This window comes from Cervus canadensis, chromosome 3 (assembly GCF_019320065.1).
Source record: "Cervus canadensis isolate Bull #8, Minnesota chromosome 3, ASM1932006v1, whole genome shotgun sequence".
Taxonomy (NCBI): domain Eukaryota; kingdom Metazoa; phylum Chordata; class Mammalia; order Artiodactyla; family Cervidae; genus Cervus; species Cervus canadensis.
The window spans coordinates 45747544-45770868 of record NC_057388.1 but is presented as its reverse complement, the minus strand read 5'-3'; the positions used below and the strand labels follow the sequence as shown (position 1 = coordinate 45770868).

Genomic DNA, 23325 nt, shown 5'->3' with positions numbered 1-23325 from the left:
GGCCACTGCTGAGTTTTCCAAATTTGCTGGTATATTGAGTGCAGCACTTTCACAGCATCATCTTTTAGGATTTGAAATAGCTCAGCTGGAATTCCATCACCTCCACTAGCTTAGTTTGTAGTGATGCTTCCTAAGGCCCACTTGACTTCACATTCCAGAATGTCTGGCTCTAGGTGAGTGATCACACCATCATCGTTATGTGGGTCATGAAGATCTTTTTGTACAGTTCTTCTGTGTATTCTTGCCACCTCTTCTAAATATCTTCTGCTTCTGTTAGGTCCATACCGTTACTGTTCTTTATTGTGCCCATCTTTGCAGGAAATGTCCCCTTGGTATCTCTAATTTTCTTGAAGAGATCGCTAGTCTTTCCTACTCTGTTGTTTTCCTTTAGTTCTTTGCATTGATCACTGAGGAAGGTGTTCTTATCTCTCCTTGTTCTTTGGAACTCTGCATTCAAATGAGTATATCTTTCCTTTTCTCCTTTGCCTTTAGCTTCTCTTCTTTTCTCAGCTATTTGTAGGACTCCTCAGACAACCATTTTGCCTTTTTGCATTTCTTTCTTGGGGCTGGTCTTCATCACTGCCTCCTGTACCATGTCACGAACTTCCGTCCATAGTTCTTCAGGCAGTTTGTCTATCGCATCTAATCCCTTGAATCTATTTGTCACTTCCCCTGTATAATAGTAAGGAATTTGATTTAGGTCATACCTGAATGGTCTAATGGTTTTCCCACATCCACGTTATAGTATGTGTCAATACTTCTTTCATTTTTGTGACCAAATAATCCATTGTATGGATACGGCACATTTTTGTTTATCCATTTATTTTACTTATGTATCAGTTGATAATTGGGTTGTTTCCTTTTATTGGCTATTATGAGTAAGAATTCTTAGAAACATTTGTGTATAAGTTTTTGTATGTACATTTTTTAAAATTGGGTATGTATCTGAGATATGCTAGGTCATATGCTAACTCTTCGTTTATTATTTTGATGTATCAAATCATGTACATATGCCTAAACAGTATTATGTGGCTCGTTGCTCAGTTATGTCTGACTGTTTGCAGCCCTATGGTCTGTGGCCTGCTAGGCTCCTCTGTCCATGGAATTTTCCAGGCTAGAGTACTAGTGCAGGTTGCCATCTCCTTCTCCGGGGGATCCTCCCAACCCAGGGATTGAACCTGGGTCTCTTGCATCTCCTGCATTGGCAGGTGGATTCTCTACCACTATGCCTTGTATGTCAATTATATCTCAATATAGCTGGAAAAAAGAACATTTTGGGAGTGTCAAAGTGTTTTCCAAGGAAGCTGTACCATTTTGCATTCCTATCAGCTCTGTATGAGGGTTTCAATTTTTTCCTTTCCTGCCAATACTTGTTTTCTTTTTAATATAGCCATCCTACCAGTTATGAAGTAGTATCTCATTGTTTTGATACAAATTTTCCAAGTGACTGGTGATACTGAGCATCTTTTATTGTGCCTGTTGGTTACTGTGTATCTTCTCTGGAGACATGTCTTTTCAAATCTTTTGGTCCCTTTTAAGTTATTTTTCTGTTTCCTTCCTTCCTCCCTCCCTTCCTTGTTACTTTCTATATGTGTCATATATAACTCAATTCTGTTCTGGCTTCCAGTTTAGTTGTTGAGAAACTGTCATTTTGACCTGGTCTTTTGAAGGTAATCTGTAGATTTCCTCTGGTTTGTTTTAGGAATCTTTCACTTTAGCACAGTGTTTGATGCGTGTGTGTGCTAAGTTGCTTCAGTCCTGTCTTACCCTTTGTGACCCAATGCACTGTAGTCCGCCAGGCTCCTCTGTCCTTGGTATTCTCCAGGCAAGAATACTGGTGTGGGTTGCCATTTCTTCCTCCAGGGGATCTTCCTGATGCAGGGGTCAAACCTGAATTTCTTATGTCTCCTACAGTGGCAGACGGGTTATTTACCACTGGTGCCTCCTGGGAAGTGGTAAAATAGTGTTATGTACCATATTAAATGGTTACGAAATGCAGCATCATGCACTTTGTTTCCCCTCTGTTTAGTACAGTCTTTTGACAGTAAGTTTTAAGAATCTCATTTTTGCTACCTCACTTGGTATTCATGATAAAAAAATTTTTTTTTCAAATTTATGTGGGACTTGATGAAAAATTTCAAGTATTCTAATTCAATAATTGTGTTTAGAAGTTAAATATCTCATCACTTTATGGGTGAATAAAAACTTAGGTTCTGAAAGTTACTTGCCGAAGTTCATATAGCTAATATGCAGCAGTGTTCAGACTGAGACTGAGTTTCTTTCGTTAAATTTGGTATTCTTGTGATTTTGATTCTATGGAATATGTGAAAAAGTAGAAAGTATGACTCCTGGTTTTCAGACACTTGCTTGTAGGTAGAAAAGTTAAAATCAAATCTAGGTTCGTAAAGCATGGATGAAGAGCACTGGACTAGGCGTTATGAGACCTGACTACACTCTTCATCCTTCTAGCTTCATGGTCACGAACAAACTTTAGTAGTTTTTTGTTTGTAGCTTTGAGATTACAATCGACATATAATGTGTACATTTCAGATACACAGTGTGATAATTTGGTAGGTGTGTATATTGTAAAATGATTACCACAATAAGGTTAGAATACACATTTCACTTTGCATAATTACTGTATTTGCTGTGCTGTTCTTAGTGGTGTGTTATCTTTATACGGTGAGAGTTTGGGCTGGAGCTGTGAATTCTCTTCCAGCTCTAAAATGCTGTGATTCTGTGACACTGATAGTTTCTTTTATGAATGCTTTTATTCTTATGGTTATGTTGGTGTGAGGTCAGGATTATTTGTATTTAAAATAAACACTTTTTATATTTATTAGCATTATTTTCTATACTCTTATTGTAAAAAATACTATGCTACTGTATAGCAGCAACTGAGCTGAGTATCTGGTAAATTTATCATAAAGGAAGAAAGAGAAGAAGGGAGAAAAAGAAAAGAAAAATATGCCAGGTACATTTTGATATCTTTATTTCTAGTATTTAATTTTTCTTAAATTGATTCCTACCTTAGGATGAGTCTTACCTGTAAGAGGGATGTTCACCATGGAAATTCAAACTGCTTTGAAGTCCAAGGGCTCTTTGGAATTTTATTTATGTTTTAACCATTTTTATTCTGTTTACTTTGTCTAGACATTTCCATTTTAAATTTTGGAGAAACTTTAATGTTCCTGTTTAATCTTTTTATTCTTTGAGCTCTTAATTCATTTAAATGCATGTGATATAAGAAGAAGAAAGAAATAGCTCTGAACTTGTTTTTGCCTTGAACATAATATCACTATGCTGTACCCTCAATTAGAAGAAAGTACTTTTACCTTTAATTTTTTTTTGCTTTTTATCCCCACTTCACTCTTTCCAGAAGGCTTTTTCTTTCTCTGAGCAGAAGCTTCTGACTTCATCTATATACATGAAAACATGAGTTGAATTTAATTATCACCCCAAGAATCATCTCTGTCTTAGCTCTTTTTAGTAACGTTGTTTGCTTATGAACTGCCTCAGAGTTTTTCAGAAAGGAAAATTTAAGAGCTTATTATCCCTTACATAGAATATATAAGCTTTTTTAACTTTAATGTTATATAAGAAAATGAGTTTTTAAACTTTCAAATCTTATGTTTTTAACACTTTTAATCACATGTTTTGAAAAATACAACAGCTTTATTGGGGTATAATTCACATTTGTGCATATAAGTTTTTTTATCTTTTTAATTTTTTTCACTTTTTATCATTTTACTTTTTAAGTCACATATATTAGCTTTCCAATTTAAGGTTTTTAATTTAGTTTTTTGAGTTTGAAATTATATAAGTAAGAAAGTTTGAGAAAATGTTGATATGGAGGAGGAGGAAAGGGTTCATAAAACCTTTTCTCTTTATGTTCATGTTTTTTACATGTATGTGGTTTTCACCATATACTTTTATAGGATTCTTTTTAGTTTTCAATTGATAATGATGTCAAATAATTTTATCTGCATTGTTCTGTGTTTTGATGATTTAGGTAACTGGCTTTATAAATAATTATCCACTAAACAAGTAATATACCAGAAACGAAGGAAGGAAGGAAGAGGGACGATAACAACAGCAGCATAAGACGCCAGTGTCTCTAAACACTTTGAAAGCACTGAGAGTAGGCAGGATAGCAAAACGGGAGAACCGCTGTGGGGGGCGTCACGCTGGGCTCGTTTGGGAGCTAGCATTCAAGGGGCACAGCAGCTTGTCTGTGCTCTGGGAGAGCCGCTCCGTTGAGAGTCCAGTCGTTGTGAGACCATCGTGGTGTGAGATGGCACATGCTGGTGGTGGGGAGACAAGGCAGAGAAGCGCCGAGGCACCGACGGGGAGGGAAGCCTTGTGGTTAGCAGGGGGTAGCAGAGTGAGTAATCCTGGGGATGCCACACGAAGCGCGTGAGCCCTGCCTGAATTCCTGACTCACAGAGTTGTGAGGAAGAACAAATCGTTTTAAACCACTATGTTTTGGGCTGGTTTCTTATGCAGCAAAAGATAATGGATTTAATAGCTGAACTGATTTATAGAGATTGCCGTCCTCATAGAATCCAGGGACTTTTGCTCCTATAACCTTTTATTAGGACTCAGATAGATGATATGCTTGAGACAATCAAAATGACTAGAGAAGCTTCCAAGTAAAAACTAGCAATGACAGTAAGAACGAGGCTTAAATGAGGGATATAAAGTAGTATGTAATGGCTGTATGTTACTTTTAAAAAATATTTATTTGTTTATTTTTGGCTGCATTGGGTCTTGTGGCACGTGAGATGTCTCCTTGTGGTGCGCAGGCTTCATTCTAGTTGAGGTGAGCAGGCTCAGGAGTTGTGGTGCATGGGCCTAGTTGCCCTGCAGCATGTGGGATCTTAGTTCTCCTAACAGGGATCGAACTGCCGTCCCCCACGCTGAAAGGCAGACTCCAAACCACTAGACCTCCAAGGAAGTCCCTGGGTGTATGTTTTGACAAATAAAATTCAACTGTAAGACATTGTGGGGAGAGTATGTGGGGAACAGTTTTTTTAAACTTTCTTCAGTCATGTTTTTATTTGTAGTTTCAATTTGGAGTTCAGGTAATGTTTGTATCATGCAGCAATGCAAATGAATAATTATACATATTCTAATTCTGTTATCTCTGATATCTCTGGAGCCAGGAGTCTCTGTGGAAGAAATAATTTACAGATGTAATTTAGAAGATTAAGTAAATACTCTGTGTTTCTATTTAAGTGGAAGTATCAATGTAAACTCATGAGATGTTCTAATTTTATCTTAAAATAGTGTACACATCATATGTGTATATTTTTGTATATATGTATAATGTTAATCTAGGACTGTTTTATGTGTATCGTGGAATCAAGCAAATGAATATTTATGTGGTATTTTAATTTCAACATTTCCTAACTATGTCTACTCCGAAGTCTCAGAAATGAGCAGATCTGGTTCCCCCAACATGGTCTTCAAATGCTGCTGACTTCTAAAGGAAATCAGGGCTTCTTTGATAAATCTTTGATTCCAGATCTGGGACATGCAATATACATTATAATATTTTTATACCTGTATATCCCGAGGAAGCTATCAATAACCACTAAGTAGAGTCATCACCAGAGGATTCAGGAGCCACCTTGAGTAGGCGCTAGGCTGACCCGCCGTGTCAGTTTTAACACTGCAACACCTGTATCCCAGGAGACCTCTCAGTCTCAGACAGGTCATAGAAGCGATCAGCCTCAGGGGCTCCCAGGGCCAAAACTGGGACATGGTGAGTACCTGTAAGGATAAGAGCTACAGTGACTTCACATCTTTTAATTATCTTTAAATCTATGAGTTCATAATGATATCCAAAACAGTGAACTTATTTGTTCATCTTTTGTGGCTATTAGGAAGATAAACTGTTGATATACCAATGGAAGGAACCCAGTGATAATTCTTACTTTTCTGTATGAACAATACCACTGGATAAACTAATATAGATGAGGTAAAGCTTCTTCTAATAGAGACATTTTATATGCTAGCAGATAAAGACAAAATGATAAAACTGGAGTAACACCATTTTGCAGTCATAATTATTACTATTATTTTTTTTATAAATTGAAGTATAGTTGCTTTATACTGCTGTCAGTTTCTGCCGTACAGCAAAGTGACAGCCATACATATACTTGGTGGTGGGGGTTTATTCGCTAAATTGTGTCTGACTCTTTGCAACCCCCTGGACTGTAACCCCCCAGGCTCCTCTGTTGGTGGGATTTTCCATGCAAGAAAACTGGAGTGAGTTGCCATTTCCTTCTTCAGGGGGTTTTTCTGACCCAGGGGCTGAACCCGCATCTCCTGTGTCTCCTGGTGTACCCCTTCTCTTTTGGATTGCCTCCCCATTTAGGCCTCCACGAGCTCCGAGGAGAGTGCCCTGTGCCGTACAGTAGGTTCTCAATGGTGATCTGCTAGTAGTGTGTACATGTGTCACTCCTAACTTCCCAACTCATCCCACCCCCTCTTTCACCCTTTGGTATCAATACATTTGTTCTCTACATCTGTTGTCTGTTGTAAATTATGTTTTAATGGATTTTGATGTTGAGTATCGGTGTTGCTACCAGCAGTAATGAATAAATTTGCCCAGAATACTAACCTGAATCTGATGAAGCGGCTTACATCCAACCACTAATGTTTAGGGAATATAGAAGATACAGGGACTTGTTAAACTGGAAGACAGTAATCAACTAAACCCAGTCTGTGGGAAACTGTATAGGACAGATGATCCAACATATTTAGCAGATTGCAAAGGAAAAAAGATGCTAAGGGAATCTATATAGATTTAAAAAGAGCCAAATTAAACTACAGCATTTAGGTATATACACTTCAGTGATGAAGCTATAAATTAAAATAAGGACATGATTACCACAAAAGCCAGAATGATGTCTCTCTTGGGCTGGGGGAAGTAGGGAGGTTGGATGGAGGATGTCATGACTAGAATGCAAAAGTAGGAAGTCAAGAGATACCTGGAGTAACAGGCAAGTTGGGCCTTGGAGTACAAAATGAAGCAGGGCAAAGGTTAGCAGTTTTGAAAGAGAATGCATTGATCATAGCAAACACCCTCTTCCAAAAACACAGGAGATGATTCTATATAGGGACATCACCAGAACGGTCAATATTGAAATCAGATTGATTATGTTCTTTGCAGCAGAGATGGAGAAGCTCTATACAGTCAGCAAAAACAAGACTGGGAGCTGACTATGGCTCAGATTATGAACTCCTTATTGCAAAATTCGTATTTAAATTGAAGAAAGTAGGGAAAACCACTAAGTCATTCAGGTATGACCGAAATCAAATCCCTTAGGATTATATAGTGGAAGTGACAAATAGATTCAAGGGATTAGATCTGGTAGACAGAGTGTCTGAAAAACTAGGGATGGAGGTTCATAACACTGTACAGGAGGTGGTGATCAAAACCATTCTCAAGAAAAAGAAATGCAAAAAGGCAGAATGGTTATATGAGGAGGCCTTACAAATAGCTGAGAAAAGAGAAGTGAAAGGCAAAGGAGAAAAGGAAAGATACACCCATCTGAATGCACAGTTACAAAGAATAGCAAGGAGAGATAAGGAAGCCTTCCTAAGTGATCAATGCAAAGAAATAGAGGAAAACAATAGAATGGGAAAGACTAAGTAATGTTTTCGAGAAAATTAGAGATATCAAGGGAACATTTAATGCAAAGATGGGCACAATAAAGGACAGAAACAGTATGGACCTAACAGAAGCAGAAGATATTAAGAGGTGGCAAGAATACACAGAAGAACTATACAAAAAAGATCTTAATGATCCAGATAACCACGACGGTGTGATCACTCACCTAGAGCCAGACATCTTTTGGAGTGCAAAGTCAAGTGAGTCTTAGAAAACATCACTATGAACAAAGCTAGTGGAGGTGATGGAATTCCAGCTGAGCTATTTCAAATCCTGAAAGATGATGCTGTGAAAGTGCTGCTCTCAAAATGTCAGCAAGTTTGGAAAACTCAGCAGTGGCCACAGGACTGGAAAAGGTCAGTTTGATTCTAGTCCCAAAGAAGAGCAGTGCCAAAGAATGTTCAGACTACAGCATCAGTTCAGTTCAGTTCAGTTGCTCAGTTGTGTCTGACTCTTTGCGACCCCATGAATCGCAGCACGCCAGGCCTCCCTGTCCATCACCAGCGCCTGGAGTTTACTCAAACTCATGTCCATCGAGTCGGTGATGCCATCCAGCCATCTCATCCTCTGTCGTCCCCTTCTCCTCCTGCCCCCAATCTCTCCCAACATCAGGGTCTTTTCCAGTGAGTCACTCTTCGCATGAGGTGGCCAAAGACTACAGCATAGTTGCACTCATCTCACATGCTAGCAAAGTAATGCTCAAAGTTCTCCAAGCTGGGCTTCAGCAGTATGTGAACTGAGCACTCCCAGATGTTCAGGCTGGATTTAGAAAAGGCAGAGGAACCAGAGTTTAAGTTGCCAGCATCCATCAGATCATAGAAAAAGCAACAGAGTTCCAGAAAAACATCTGCTTCATTGACTACACCACAGCCTTTGACTCTGTGGATCACAACAAACTGTGGAAAATTCTTCAAGAGATGGGAATACCAGAACACCTGACCTGCCTCCTGCAAAACCTGTATGCAGGTCAAGAAGCAACAGTTAGAACCAGACATGGAACAATAGACTGGTTCCAAATTGGGAAAGGCATACGTCAAGGCTGTGTATTATCACCCTGCTTATTTAACTTATATGCAGAGTACATGATGTGAAATGCTGGGCTGGATGAAGCTCAAGCTAGAATTAAGAATGCTGGGAGAAATGTCAGTAATGTAGATGATACCATCCTTATGGCAGAACGTGAAGAGGAGCTAAGGAACCTCCTGGTGAAAATGAAAGAGAGTGAAAAAGCTGGTGTAAAACTCAACATTGAAAAAAATAAGAAAATGGCATCTGGTCCCATCACTTCATGGTGAATAGATGGGGAAACAATGGAAACAGTGACAGACTTTATTTTCTTGGGCGCCAAAATCACTGCAGAATGTGACTGCATTCATGAAATTAAGAGACGCTTGCTCCTTGGAAGAAAAGCTATGAGAAACTTAGCATATTAAAAAGCAGAGACATTACTTTGCCAACAAAGGTCCATATAGTCAAAGCTGTGGTTTTTCTAGTAGTCACATATGGATGTGGAGCAACCAACTCCAGTACTCTTGCCTGGAAAATCCCATGGACAGAGGAGCCTGGTAGGCTGCAGTCCATGGAGTCGCTAAGAGTCAGACATGACTGAGCGACTTCACTCTCACTTTTCACTTTTCTGCATTGGAGAAGGAAATGGCAACCTACTCCAGTGTTCTTCCCTGGAGAATCGCAGGGATGGGGGAGCCTCCTGGGCTGCCGTCTGTGGGGTCGCACAGAGTTGGACATGACTGAAGCTACTTAGCAGCAGCAGCATGTATGGACGTGAGTTTGGACCTTAAAAAAATCTGAGCGCCAAAGAATTTATGCTTTTGAACTGTGGTGTTGGAGAAGACTCTTGAGAGTCCCTTGAACTGCAAGGAGATCAAACCAGTCCATCCTAAAGGAAATCAGCCTTGAATATTTGATGGAAGAACTGATACTGAATCTGAAGCTCCAATACTTTGACTTCCTGATGCAAAGAACTGACTCATTTGAAAAGACCCTGATTCTGGGAAAGATTGAAGGAAGGAGGAGAAGGGGACGACAGAGGACAAGATGGTGTATGGCATCACCGACTCAATGGACATGAGTTCTAGCAAACTCTGGGAGACCGTGAAGGACAGGGAAGCCTGGCGTGTTGCAGTCAATGGGGTTGCCAAGAGTCGGACCTGGCCAAGCAACTGAGCAGCAGCAGCAACCACATGGAGGGCTTATGTAGTGGTAGAGCACTTTTTGTTTCCTGATCCACATGGTAGTTCCAAGTGGATTTATTTAATTTCTGTATGTAATTTTCTGTATGTATTATATCTAAATATATTTTTAAATACTGTTTTTTTTAAGAACAGTTTAGATTCATAGCAAAATTGAGAGGAAGATATAGATTTCCCATGTATCCCTTGCCCCCACACATGCATAGCCTCCCTGTTAGTCAACATGTATCACCAGAGTGGCACATTTGTTAAAAAATGATGAACTTACATTGACACATCATTATGAAAGTCCATAGTCCTCTCAGTATATATTCTATGGCTTTTGCAAAATACATAAGGACATATATCCATCACTATGGGGCTTCCCTGGTGGCTTGGTGGCTAAGAATCTGCCTGCAGTGCACAAGCTGCTGGAGATGTGAGTTCGATCCCCTGAGTTGGGAAGATCCCCTGGAGGAACGTGTGGCAACCCATTCCAATATTCTTACCTGGAGAATCGCATGGACAGAGGAGCCTGGTGGGCTACAGTCCATAGGGTTGCAAAGAGTCAGACACAACTAAAATGACATCCATCTTTATATAGTATTATATAGTATACTTTATATAGTATTTTCAGTGCCCTCAAAATCCTCTATACTTTGACTCTTTATTCTCCCAACTCCTGGCAACGGCTCATCTTTTTAACTGTCTCCATAGTTGTGTCTTTTCTCAAGAGTCATATAGTTGGAATCATATAATATATAGCCTTTTCAGATTGACTCCTTCCCTTAGTAAAATGCATTCAGGATTCCTCTGTGTCTTTTTCTGTCTTGATAGATCATTTCTTGGCAATGCTGAATAATTGTTTGTATTATGTTTGCTGATAAAAGTATGAAATAAAAAATAAAGAAGAAAAGCAAATTGATTGGAGTGAAAGCAACTATATTAGGAAATGGTGCGAGTTGGTGCCTTATAGATTATCTAAGATGTGATGACTGAGGATTTTATTAAATGCTATTGAATTCAACATAATCTGTTAGTAGAGAGCCACTGAAATTTATTAAAAGGGGGGCTAAAGTGCTGAAAACTGTTTCTAAGACGATAAAGCCAGCAAGATGGATTTCAGCAGGAGATTGAAAAGCTACCCAAGAGACCACAGTGTTAAGATAAAAGTGGTAAAGATTTGGATTAGGGTGATGCTTTTGGGAATAGAGGTAAAATAACTATTGTATTATGCAACAATAGAATAATCAGTAAGACTTGGTGACAGATTAAGTATGGTTAAACAGAAAAGCATTAGAAATAAGCTCAAAGCTTTCATGTTTGAGGGCATATCCTTTATTGGTTTAGGTATTATGGAATTCTGGAAGGACAGTTCGTGCTGATTAGGCTAAAATAAGATCTGGTATTTCTCCTCATGATGTGTTTAGAATCTTAAAAGAGGAATGATTGCTTGGGATTTTACATTCCAAATAGTACATCTAAAAATAGAATTCTGACAAGCAAGAAAGTGACAATAGTGGTTGTTTTTGGTGACTACATAGTTGAGACATAGAAATATGATGGTGACTTTTTATCTTCTGATCTTTTGAATTTTGAATTATATGCTTCCATGACCTATTCAGAAAATAAATCAAATTTAACTAAAAGATTAAGATGCCTAAATCTTCCAGTTTTCAGCGGGGGGGTTTTCTTGACATTATTTTATTATTTTAAGTATTTCAGACTGTTGTTACTCAGAAAAGCAGTCAGGTAAACATGTTTAGTATTTGGCTGCTTTGATTTACATATGTTTGTAAACACATATTTGATTGTGCATTTGTGTATGTTGTACGTGCACAAGTGGGGCTGTGTGTGGCTCTGAGGTGTATGTGTGTTTCATTCAGAAAAAATGTTTATAGTTGACGCCTCAGGGACCCTGTCTTCCTAGGGCTTTTAATTATTATTGCCACCAGTTAGGATTGTCCTCCTTAGATGGGAGATGTTGTTGCTTCATCCAGCTTCAGGATCATGCAAAGATGGCTGTGATGTAGCAACATAGACTGTCTCTTTTTTTTTTTATTGTCACCACTGAAGCTGAAGGTAATTACATATATGTTACTCCATCAATCTCCTTTCATGTCATTCTCCCCTGGCAGTCACCCTGGATTACCTCTGTCTAGAAATACATGAGTCATTATTTCATGTCGTAGTCTTTTGGATAGGTAAAGACCCAGGATTGGATGTAATAACAGAAAAGGGAATAGAAGGTGACATACAAATGATAGGTTTGTTTTTAAAATAGCTTTCTCTTTTACATTTAGTCATTAGTGATAAATTAGGAAGAATCAATTAAGGGCATGCTTATTCTTCAAGGTCTAGTAAGTCTGCTCCCCTAGGGATGTAGGAACAATAAACTAAGGAACAGTAAGGGACAGTAGTGGGAAGCTAAGCAGCCCTAGCCCAGTGGTTGTCAACCTTGGCTATATACTGGGTCTGCATAAGGATATTAAAAAAAAACAAAAAAACTGATTCTGCTTTAATTGGTCAGAGCTCTGTCTTGCCTGGACATTGAATCTCTAGCATCTGGAAAGATTAAACAGATTCACATAGTCATAAAACTTCATGGATTGACTTTACTTACTTAACATTTCACAGGTTGCCTGTGATTTGCTTCGGAGAATCATTCGCATCTTATATCTCAGTAAGAGACTCCAAGGACAGCTGCAGGGGGGAAGTAGAGAGATAACAAAAGCTGCTCAGAGTCTCAATGAACTTGGTAAGTCCTCTTGTTCTTTGATTCACTGGTTAAGGGATATTTGTGTTTCCAGTTTTTGGTGATTATAAATTTAAGCCACTTTAACATTTGTGTATAGGTCTTATGCGAACTTAAGTTTTCATTCCCTAGGGGGAAATGTTCAGGAGAAGTGCTGTTTTTTAGGTCACAAGTCTCATGTTGATACGGTGCTTAGAACATCTTTTGAATTCGTTTCTCATTCATCATTCCTTTCTCAAACATTTAGAGCAGCCTTTTAACATTTGAGGGTTTAACAGTCACAGCTTTGACTATTAACAAGTTGCAAGGTCCATGATGAAGGAGTTCATAATTTTTTAGGCAAAATTTTGAATATCTTCTAAGTACACAAAGAACCACCTAACACCTGCATTTTAATGAGGCTTTGTGACTTTCTTGTTTTCATTGGGTACCCAGTAATTTTTCTGAAGTGGATGTGTTTAGTGGAACTTGTACCATTTTAGGTTCAGAAAGTCCTTGATTACATCCATCTCAAATATCAAGAGTCTCCTTACTCTCAGGAATGTGTTTTGAAAGTAGTTGTGCCAAAAGAATATCAGAAAGATGTGCATTTTATGTTCTTTTTGAATTTTCCTATCTTTGATATTTCAATTATGTAGTCATACTGTAATGCTTGTTGCTTGTTTTTGATTATAGAAAGGTAATATCCTTCACAAATCATTCTTCAACAGCATTTCAGTTTATAATGCTCAAATACATTGCTTAGGCACATCATTGGGAATATATTGAACTTGTAATTTAGTATGCTTGGAATATATTACATAAAAAGTTAATTTTTAAGCAGTGAGAAATACTTCAGGATTTTTTCACAATATGTGCTAAATATAAAAGTGTAAAAAATCCTAGTATCAGCTGTTATTTTTTGTTTTGTCACATTTAATTTCTGTGCTCCAAAAAATAAACTGTAGGGTGATAGAGTCATTAAAAAGCAAACACACATTATTCCGAGGCTTATTATATATATCATCACTGACTCTCTTCCATAATAAAAAATTGCTAGATTTTGATTTTGATTATCATCTCTTCTAGAAACAACATATGCTGTGAGGCAAATGGTGATGTCTTCTTTTTTCTTCATTAAGGCACAGTTATTCATCATAATGTTCTAAGTTGGTGCAGTGCAGAGTATAAGCTCATTATCTTTCCAGTGAAGCTTTGGCTTTACCCAAAGTTTTATAAATGTTAAATGATGACGAGTTGTTGAGAAAGTGTAGTAAATGGTAGATGTATCTCAAAGTGGATTGTATTAATTTAAATATTTAAAGCTTTGCACATTATGTGCTATTCAAAAATTTCAGAGGCATCACGTCTTCATCATTCACCACTGTAGTTTATTCTTGGACAGTCCTAGCATTGATAATAAGGAGAGTCAAGAGGGAGATAAAGTTTCTACATTTGGTGTTAATGTTTTAATAATGTTAATAATTTAGTAATCACTGTTACAGGTACACATGTACACTATAAATGACATTTCTATGATTGGAACTTCTGTGAAATTATGTTTATATTTGTATGGTTCTGGTTCTCATTAGAAAGAATACAGTGATAAACAGTAGCAGGTACTTGAAATTAACTTAAAACTAGTCTCTCAAATTTGAAATGTCTTAAGGCTTGAAATGTAGTGATCAGATGAAATACATTGTCATCCGGAAATTAATTATATTCTGAGGGACTGGGGGGAATGTCAGTGACTGCTAATGGGTGCCACTCTTTGGGTTGGTGAAAATGTTCTGGAATTAAATACTGGTGATTGTTGCGCTTTCTGTCACTACAAAAAGCCACTGAATTGTATGCTTCAAAAGGTTGAATTTTATGCTGTGTGAATTATATATCAATTTAAAGTTATTTATCAATTAAAAAGTCTATTCTGGGACCTAGCATGCTGGCATATTTTCTTTTTTTAAAAATTGAGGTTTAAGTGATATACAGTAAACTGCAGCATGTTGAAAATTTACATATTGGCAAGTTGTGAAATGAAGCCATCAATATTAAGATAGTGAACATGACTATCTCCCTCAAAGTTTCCTTATGCCCCTTGATAATATCTTCTCGTGCATTTATGGATCTGCTTTCTATGGAATCAGATAGTTTGTGTGTGGGTTGTTTTTTTTTTTTGGCTTTTTTCAGTCAGCTTAATTATCTTGATTCATCTGTGTTGTGTGTATCAATAGCTTGTTCTGTTTTATTGCTAAGTAGTTTTCCATTATTATGGATATTCCACAGTTGGTTTATTCATTCACCTGTAGATTTATATTTGAGTTGTTCCTAATTTTTGGTTATTACAAATCAGACTATTATAAACATTCATATAAAGGTGTTTTTATAGACATTTGCTTTCATTTCTCTTTGATAAAAAATATAGATATGGAACAACCAGATCATATACTGAGTGTATATGATCTGAAATTGCCCAGGTATTCCACCCGAAGTTGATGAAAACTGCACTTTCTCTACATCCTTGGTAACACTTGTTATAGTCAGTCATCTTAATATTAGCCATTCTAATAGGTATGTAGTAGTATCTTGCTTGGAGAAGGCAATGGCAACCCACTCTAGTACTCTTGCCTGGAAAATCCCATGGATGGAGGAGCCTGGTAGGCTGCAGTCCATGGGGTCTCGAAGAATTGGACTCGACTGAGTGACTTCATTTTCACTTATCACTTTACTGCATTGGAGAAGAAATGGCAACGCACTCCAGTGTTCTTCCCTGGAGACTCCCAGGGATGGCGGAGCCTGGTGGGCTGCCGTCTATGGGGTCACACAGAGTCGGATACGACTGAAGCGACTTAGCAGCAGCAGCAGCATCTTGCTTTGAGTTCACAAGAAGTTAGTAGAACTAATAAACGAATCTAGCAGGATTTCAGGATATATGATCAATATATAAAAATTACTTTTATTTCTATGTAATAGTATTAACAAGCAATTGGAAATTGAAGTTAAAAAATACCACTCAGAATAACATAAAAAATATGAACTACTTAAGGTTGATTTGACAAAAGATACACATGACCTGTATACTTAGGGTTGAATTTGACAAAAGAGGAAAATAGATGGGGAAACAGTGGAAACAGTGGCTGACTTTATTTTTCTGGGTTCCAAAATCACTGCAGATGGTGATTGCAGCCATGAAATTAGAAGACACTTACTCCTTGGAAGGAAAGTTATAACCAACCTAGACAGCATATTAAAGAGCAGAGACATTACTTTGTCAACAAAGGTCCGTCTAGTCAAGGCTGTGGTTTTTCTAGTGGTCATGTATGGATGTGAGAGTTGGACTATAAAGAAAGCTGAGCACCAAAGAATTGGTGCTTTTGAACTGTGGTGTTGAAGATTCTTGAGAATCCCTTGGACTGCAAGGAGATCCAGCCAGTCCATCCTAAAGGAGATCAGTCCTGAGTGTTCATTGGTAGGATTGATGTTGAAGCAGAAACTCCAATACTTTGGCCACCTGATGCGAAGAGCTGACTCATTTGAAAAGACCCTGTTGCTGGGAAAGATTGAGGGCAGGAGAAGGGGATGACAGAGGATGAGATGGTTGGATGGCATCACCAACTCAATGGACATGGGTTTGGATGGACTCCGGGAGTTGGTGATGGACAGGGAGGCGTGGCGTGCTGTGGTTCATGGGGTTGCAAAGAGTCGGACACGACTGAGCAATTGAACTGAACTGAACTGAACACAAGACCTGTATACTGAGAACTAAAAACATTATCGAGAACAATAGAAAAAGACCTAAATAAGTGAATAAATTTTGTCTGTGAGTTGGAAAACTTGATTGTTTTTAATATGCCCAGTCTCTCTAAATTGATTTGTATAGATTCAACACAATTACAGTCTGAGTCCCAGCAGGCTTTTATTAGACATTGACAAACTGATTTTAAAATTCATATGCAAATACAGAGGATCTAGAATAGCCAAAACTTTTAAAAGAAAGCAAAGTTGGAGCATTAACCATACCTGATTGGAAGACCTATTGCAGTGACTTCTACTAACCAAGACAAAGAGATAGTCAGGTCAATGGAATGGAGTAGAGAGCCCAGAAAAAGATTCACACATGTAAGAAAAATGGATTTTTGGCACATTTATTGAAGAAAAGATAGTGTTCTCAACAGATGGTACTGGAACAATTGGATAGCCATATGTAAAACAGGGAACTTGTATTCAGACCTTACTTCATATTAAAAAATAAAGCAAAACTGAAAATGGATCATAGTCCTAAATGTAAAACTTAAAACTATAAAAGTTCTGAAAGGAAACATAGGACATTTTTATGACTTTGATTAGAAAATGATTTCATAGATGTATAACCAAAAGCACAGTCCCCTCCCCCCACCACCACACACAAATTGGTAAAATAGATGTTATCAAATTTTAAAACTTCTATGAGTGATTCTGTTAGAGGAATGAAAAGACAAGCAAGCCATAGACAGAAAATGTTTGCAGAGTATATATTTGATAAAGGACTTGTGTCTAGAATATATGAAAAACTTTGAACATTGGTAAGAACATAAACAACCAAATTAAAAAATAGGCAAATCTTTGAACAGACACTTCATCAAAGAATGTATGTGAATGGAAAATATGCATATAAAATACTCAACATCATTAGGCATTAGGGAAGTAAAAATTAAAATCAAACTGGTAACTTATTGATAGAATAAGCAGAATTTGTTTAGTGCAGACTTATATGTAGCTTTTCATTCAGATTATTATGTATGGTTAAAAAAAACTACATAGTGCAGATTTCAGGATTAAATTGTATCACAATAATTTGTGATTTCTTCAGGACAAGTCTTGGGAGTAGATAATTTAGGTCTTTTTTTGAGCATTAGTTAAGGCAATACACTTAAATCACATTTAAGATATACCATGTTTATACAGTGAATGTATTTTATGCTGTGTGGCACAGCCAAAAAAAGAAAGTATATCCTCCCATTAATTTTCATTGTGTCTGGTCTGTTCTCTGAGTTTTATAATTTTGTTGCTAAGTTGCAGCATATTAGCACCATATATCATGAGAAAATATTCTTAAAACCAAATTTATCACAGAAGCATTTTATGAAATATTTATTATGGAAGGAACGGATAGTCTAAGTTTATTTTATCAATTAATATTCTTATTGTAACTGATACTTTCTCGATCTGATAAAACAGTACTTATATGCAAACATTTTTGATTTATTCATAGGTGGGAAAAAGTATGTTTTATAATAGTCTTGTCACATAATAGGTGATTAATGAACTAATTAATTTTTTTGAGATGTCTGTAAGATGATATAGTTGCTGAAAATTTTAGGAAGTTTTATTTCAGGCTTTTAAAAATTGTTTATTAGTGGGAAATTTGTAAGCAGTCCGTGTAACTGTTTCCAGGATTAAATTAGATCTAAGATGGCTTCCCTGGTGGCTCAGAGGTTAAAGCGTCTGCCTCCAATGTGGGAGACGCGGGTTCAGTCCCTGGGTTGGAAAGATCCCCTGGAGAAGGAAATGGCAACCCACTCCAGTATTCTTGCCTGGAGAATCCCATGGTCGGAGGAGCCTGGTAGGCTACAGTCCACGGGGTCGCAAAGAGTCGGACACAACTGAGCAACTTCACTCACTATAGTTGCTTTGCCTGGGAAATCCCATAGACAAAGGAACCTGGCAGACTATAGTCCATTGGATGGCAGAAGAGTTGGATACGACTTAGTGACTGAACAACAACAACAAATAGTTGTTTTACAATGTTGTGTTAGTTTCTGGTGTATAGCAAAGTGATTGAGTTATACATACACACACACACGTGTTCTTTTTAATATGCTTTTCCATCATGATTTATTTCATCATGGTTTATTGAATATAGTTCCCTATGCTACACACAGAAGGACCTTGTTGTTTATCTATTTTATATGTAGTAGTTTCTATCTGCTCACCCCAAACTCCTACTTTATCCCTCCCTCATCCCCTTTCCTGTTTGATAACAATGTTTGTTCTCTATGTCTGTGAGTGTGTTTCTGTTTCATAGCTAAGATCATTGTGCCATATTTTAGATTTAACCTCTCAATGATATCATATGATATTTGTCTTTCTCTTTCTGACTTAATTCACTTAATATGATAATCTTTAGGTGAGATGATATCTGAAATGCATTTAAAACATATATAGCTTCAACATAGCAAATTCAATATATGCCTTTTTAAACCTGCAGTGTTAGTCACATATGATGACAAATGTCTTCAGTAACTGTGTTTGATTTATTGTTTTTGGATCACTAGGTTGTGTCTGACTCTTTGTGACCCCATGGGCTGCTGCACACCAGGCCCCTCTATCCTCCACTGTTTCCTGTAGTTTGCTCAAATTGATGTCCATTGAGTTGGTGATGCTATCCAACTGTTTCATCCTCTGCTGCTCCCTTCTTTTGCCATCAGTCTTTTCTAGCATCAGGGTCTTTTCCAATGATTTAGATGGTCTCTGAATGTGAAAGTGTTAGTTACTCAGTTGTGTCCAACTCTTTGTGACCACACGGACTGTAGCCCTCTAGGCTCCTCTGTCCATGGAATTCTCCAAGCAAGAATACTGGAGTGGGTAGCCATTCCTTTCTTCAGGGGATCCTCCTGACCCAGGGGTCCAACCCAGGTCTCCTGCATTGCAGCCAGATTCTTTACTGTCTGAGCCACCAGGGAAAATACTCCCATATGTGACTGGATTCAGCTGCCCCCAGATGGGGGTGACGCTGTGCTTAAATCCAGAATAATGCGTTTATGCTGATGTCTAGGGTTGCCAGTAGTGAAGACATATGCGTGTTATCAATAAAATTACACACCGATAAACCCTCATTTTTTAACTAATTGAATTTAATGTTAGTCAAATTTATATTTAACAGATAATACCCATACAGCATTTTAAACTCTTATTTTACTAGTTTTATCTTTCATCACGTAGTGTCAAAAAACAAGAATTATATCCAGACAAAAATGGCAGGTTAGTTTTTGTAAACTTTAGTATGTTATTTGTAACATTTCAAAGTTTCTGTGCATTTCAAAGTAGTATTTTTGGGTATATAATTTATTTCATATGGTCAAGTAATGCTTATGGAAACTGTAGTTTACCTTATTATTTGTCACCCCATGTTGGAATATTCATCATTGTTTGAGAAAAATTAATTTAGTGTAAGATTCTTCAATGGGTAAAATTTTTGTACCAAATTTTTTATTTTTTTGTTCCTTAGGGATTTATTTCCTATTTGGATGTTTAAACCAGAGTATATAAATTTTTTAAATGGCAGTGTAGCTTAAATGAATATAAACAATGCCCCAAATACCGGCATCTAATTTTATTGACAGTTCCTTTTTATTGATTATTTTATTGATTGTTCCTTAAAAATGGCGTCAGCCTGCTTCTAGTGAATTTCAGCTTTGAATGTCTAAATCTGATATTTTGGGGGAACATTAGGTGAGCTGTTCTACTTTTCATTGCCATTATACTTGATTGCTTTATATATAAAAATTCTAAGAACTATGGTAAACAGGTTTTATCAATCTTTGGTTTAGTAAATTGAGATTGGCTATAGGCGAATTTAGAGGTTCAATGTATTTTTATGATCATAGTTATACTTCTAGAGTTCTTCATTTTAATACCGTGTAAACAACAGGGCAGGTAGGCAGGTATGATCTTTTGAGAGACATGTTTGGTAGGACAGGATACAGTTTTAGTCATTTGTTTTAATTTTTGGTTAGGGACTTGAAACCTGTTTCAACCAATTAGAAATATATATTTTTTAACCGTATCTAAATAGAAGATAATGCTGATAGTACACTTTTATTATCACAACTAGGAATATATTCAGAGGTAAGTGGTGATGATCTGTATTATTTTCATATTAATTATATTAAAACTGAAATAATTTCCCTTTGAGGAAAAGGAATTCCCAAGTCATTGTATCTGGCAAATCGTTCTCTAAAATCCAGTTGATTTACAGCATATAACTCAAAAAGGCCAAGTTAGTTATCTAGGGATATATCTTATGTATATGGCTAGTTTATTCTGGTGAGTACTCAGAAAAGCATGATGGTCAGAATGAGGTGATATATAGAGATTTACAAAGAATTTCCTGCAGCATTTATAGGGATTGATAACATTCAGTCTGCTTTGAAAAATCTCCATGTCTATGTTATATGTTCTGCATCACTTCTCAAGTTTACCCAGAGCAGCTTCCTGAAGAAAATGCTGAATTTATCAGCAACTGAAGACTTCCTTCATATATTGCAGGAAAGAACAATTGGATAGGATCTTTATTTTTCAAAGCAGGATATCAGCCCTTACATTTTAATTTGGTTTCCAAAGTGTATGAATCTACACTTGGTCAGTCTAACATAACATTACTGGTGGACTTCCCAGTTTCTTTCTCATTCATCCTTTCTGGCAGAGTTCAGTATTTGTTGAGTTTTCGTCTTCTTGGTAACATTGAGCACAAGGATGGGACTCCTCCCCTGCTCCAGGACTTAAATCATGATTGGTCCTGATAGTGTCATTCCTTTCTCTTACTGTTTAGATGTAGACATGTGGCCTCATCTGGGCTGAGGAGACTTGAGGAAAGTGAACTGAAAAGTTCCAAACTTTTTGGAAAGGTTTTCTGTGCAAGTAAATGCAGATGAAAAGGAGGAACTAGGTGGAGACTAGACACTATTCCTGTTTCTAAACTTACAAGTTGAGATATTCTACTTAACTATTTGCACCAAATAATTTCCAGATCTCTTTACCATTTCATTCAGTTCTCTCACTTTATTTCACAAACTTAAGAAAAAAAAAAAAACTTCTGGATATGTTATTAATAATAGTAATAATTTATATTGGTATGGTCTTTATATGTGTGCTCATGTAGTCTTACCAAATTTTTTCCCTTCTTTCATTTCTCTTTTCTTCTCTCATCATCCGTATTTTCCCCCTTCTTTCCAGGTTTCCCAATCTATTCTTTCCTCTTTTTCCCTGCCCCCCCCCCCCCCTTTTTGACTGCATTGTGCAGCTTGCAGTACCTTAGTTCCCCCACCAGGGATCAAACATACCCCCCATCTCCCCCCCTGCCCCAGGTAAAATTGTGGAGTCCTAACCACTGAACTACCAGGGAATTCCCACATCTGTACTTATAAGAGATATTGGCCTGCAGTTTTCTTTTCTTGTAGTATCTCTGTTTGGCTTTGATACTTGGAAGTATTCCCTTCTCTTCAGTTTTTAGAACAGTTTGAGAAGTTTTTGGTTTTTATTCTTCTTTAGATGTTTTTTAGAATTCAGCAGTGCAACTGTCTGGTCCTGGGCTTTTCTTTGTTGGAATTTCTTGGGTTTTTTTTGTGTGTGTGCGCTCATCAGATAGCTTTGTATATTCCATTTTAGTTTTTCTCTGAACTTTTTAGCTATAGGTTTGCGTTATTTTTTTGTAGGAATTTCTCTAGGGATTACAACATGCATCTTTAATTTAGCACAATCTACTTAGTATTTATGTTGAATTACTTCAGGGGAAATCAGGTGTTTTGAAGTCATTGTCTACTAAATCTCTTGTGTGAGTCCACTTGCAGAGTCAATTCCTATGGTTTGCCTTTTAATTTTTTCCCCATGAGTATGGGTTATGTACACCCATTTCTTTGCATGTGGAGTAATTTTTTTAATTGAAATATAGTTGATTTACAATATTGTGTTAGTGTCTGGTGTACAGAGAAATGATTCAGTTTTATATGTATATAAAATATATTCTTTTTAATGTTCTTTTGCATTATGGTTTATTACAGGATGCTGAATATAGTCCCCTGTGCTATGTTGTAGGCCCTTGCTATCGATATATTTTATATATAGTAGTTTGTATCTGCTAATCCCAAATTCCTACTTTATCCCTCTGCCCTCCCCTTTCCCTTTTGGTCACCATTAGTTTGTTTTCTCTGTCTACAAGGCTGTTTCTGTTTTGTAAATGAATTCATTTGTGTTGTGTTTCAGATTGTGAATATAAGTGACACAGTATTTATCTTTTTCTTTCTGACTTCACTTAGTATGGTATTCTTTAGGTCCATCTGTATTGCTGCAAATGGCTTTCTTTCTTTTTTTCTTTACCCAGTAGTGTTTCATTGGGTATATACACACCCCATCTTTATCCATTCTTCTGTCAGGGGACATCTAGGCTGCTTCCATGTCTTGGCTATTGTAAATAGTGCTGCCGTGAACATTGGGGTACATGTACCTTTTTAATTATACTTTTCTTTGAATGAATACCCAGGACTGGGATTGCTGGATCATATGGTAACTTTAGTTTCTTAAGGAACCTCTATGCAGTTCTCCATAGTGGTTGTACCAGTTCACATTTCCATCAACAGTGTAGGAGGATTCCTTTTCTCCACACCCTCTCCTGTATTTGTTACTTGTAGACTTTTTTTTTTTTTAACTTGTAGACTTTTTAATGATGGCCCCTCTGACCAGTGTGAGGTGACACGTCATTGTAGTTTTGATTTACATTTCTCTCTCTTTTTTTTAAAATTAATTAGTAATGTTGAGCATCTTTTCATGTGCCTGTTGGCCAGTTGTATGTCTTCTTTGGAGAATTGTGTTTAAGTCTTCTGCTTGTTCTTTGATTGGATTGTTTGGGTTTTTGTTTTTGAGTTATATGAGCTGTTTGTATATTTTGGAAATTAAGCCCTGGTCGGTCA

The 23325-nt window shown here is 37.1% G+C and overlaps 1 protein-coding gene across 1 annotated transcript in view; it reads left to right on the top strand.

Annotated features, from left to right (window-relative positions):
- COG5 (component of oligomeric golgi complex 5) overlaps positions 1–23325 on the top strand; it is a 267212-nt gene that overhangs the window by 18856 nt on the left and 225031 nt on the right. Inside the window, exon 6 of the mRNA XM_043463038.1 lies at positions 12508–12628. Coding sequence (XP_043318973.1) covers positions 12508–12628 — 121 coding nt within the window. The remainder of the gene's footprint in view (positions 1–12507; positions 12629–23325) is intronic.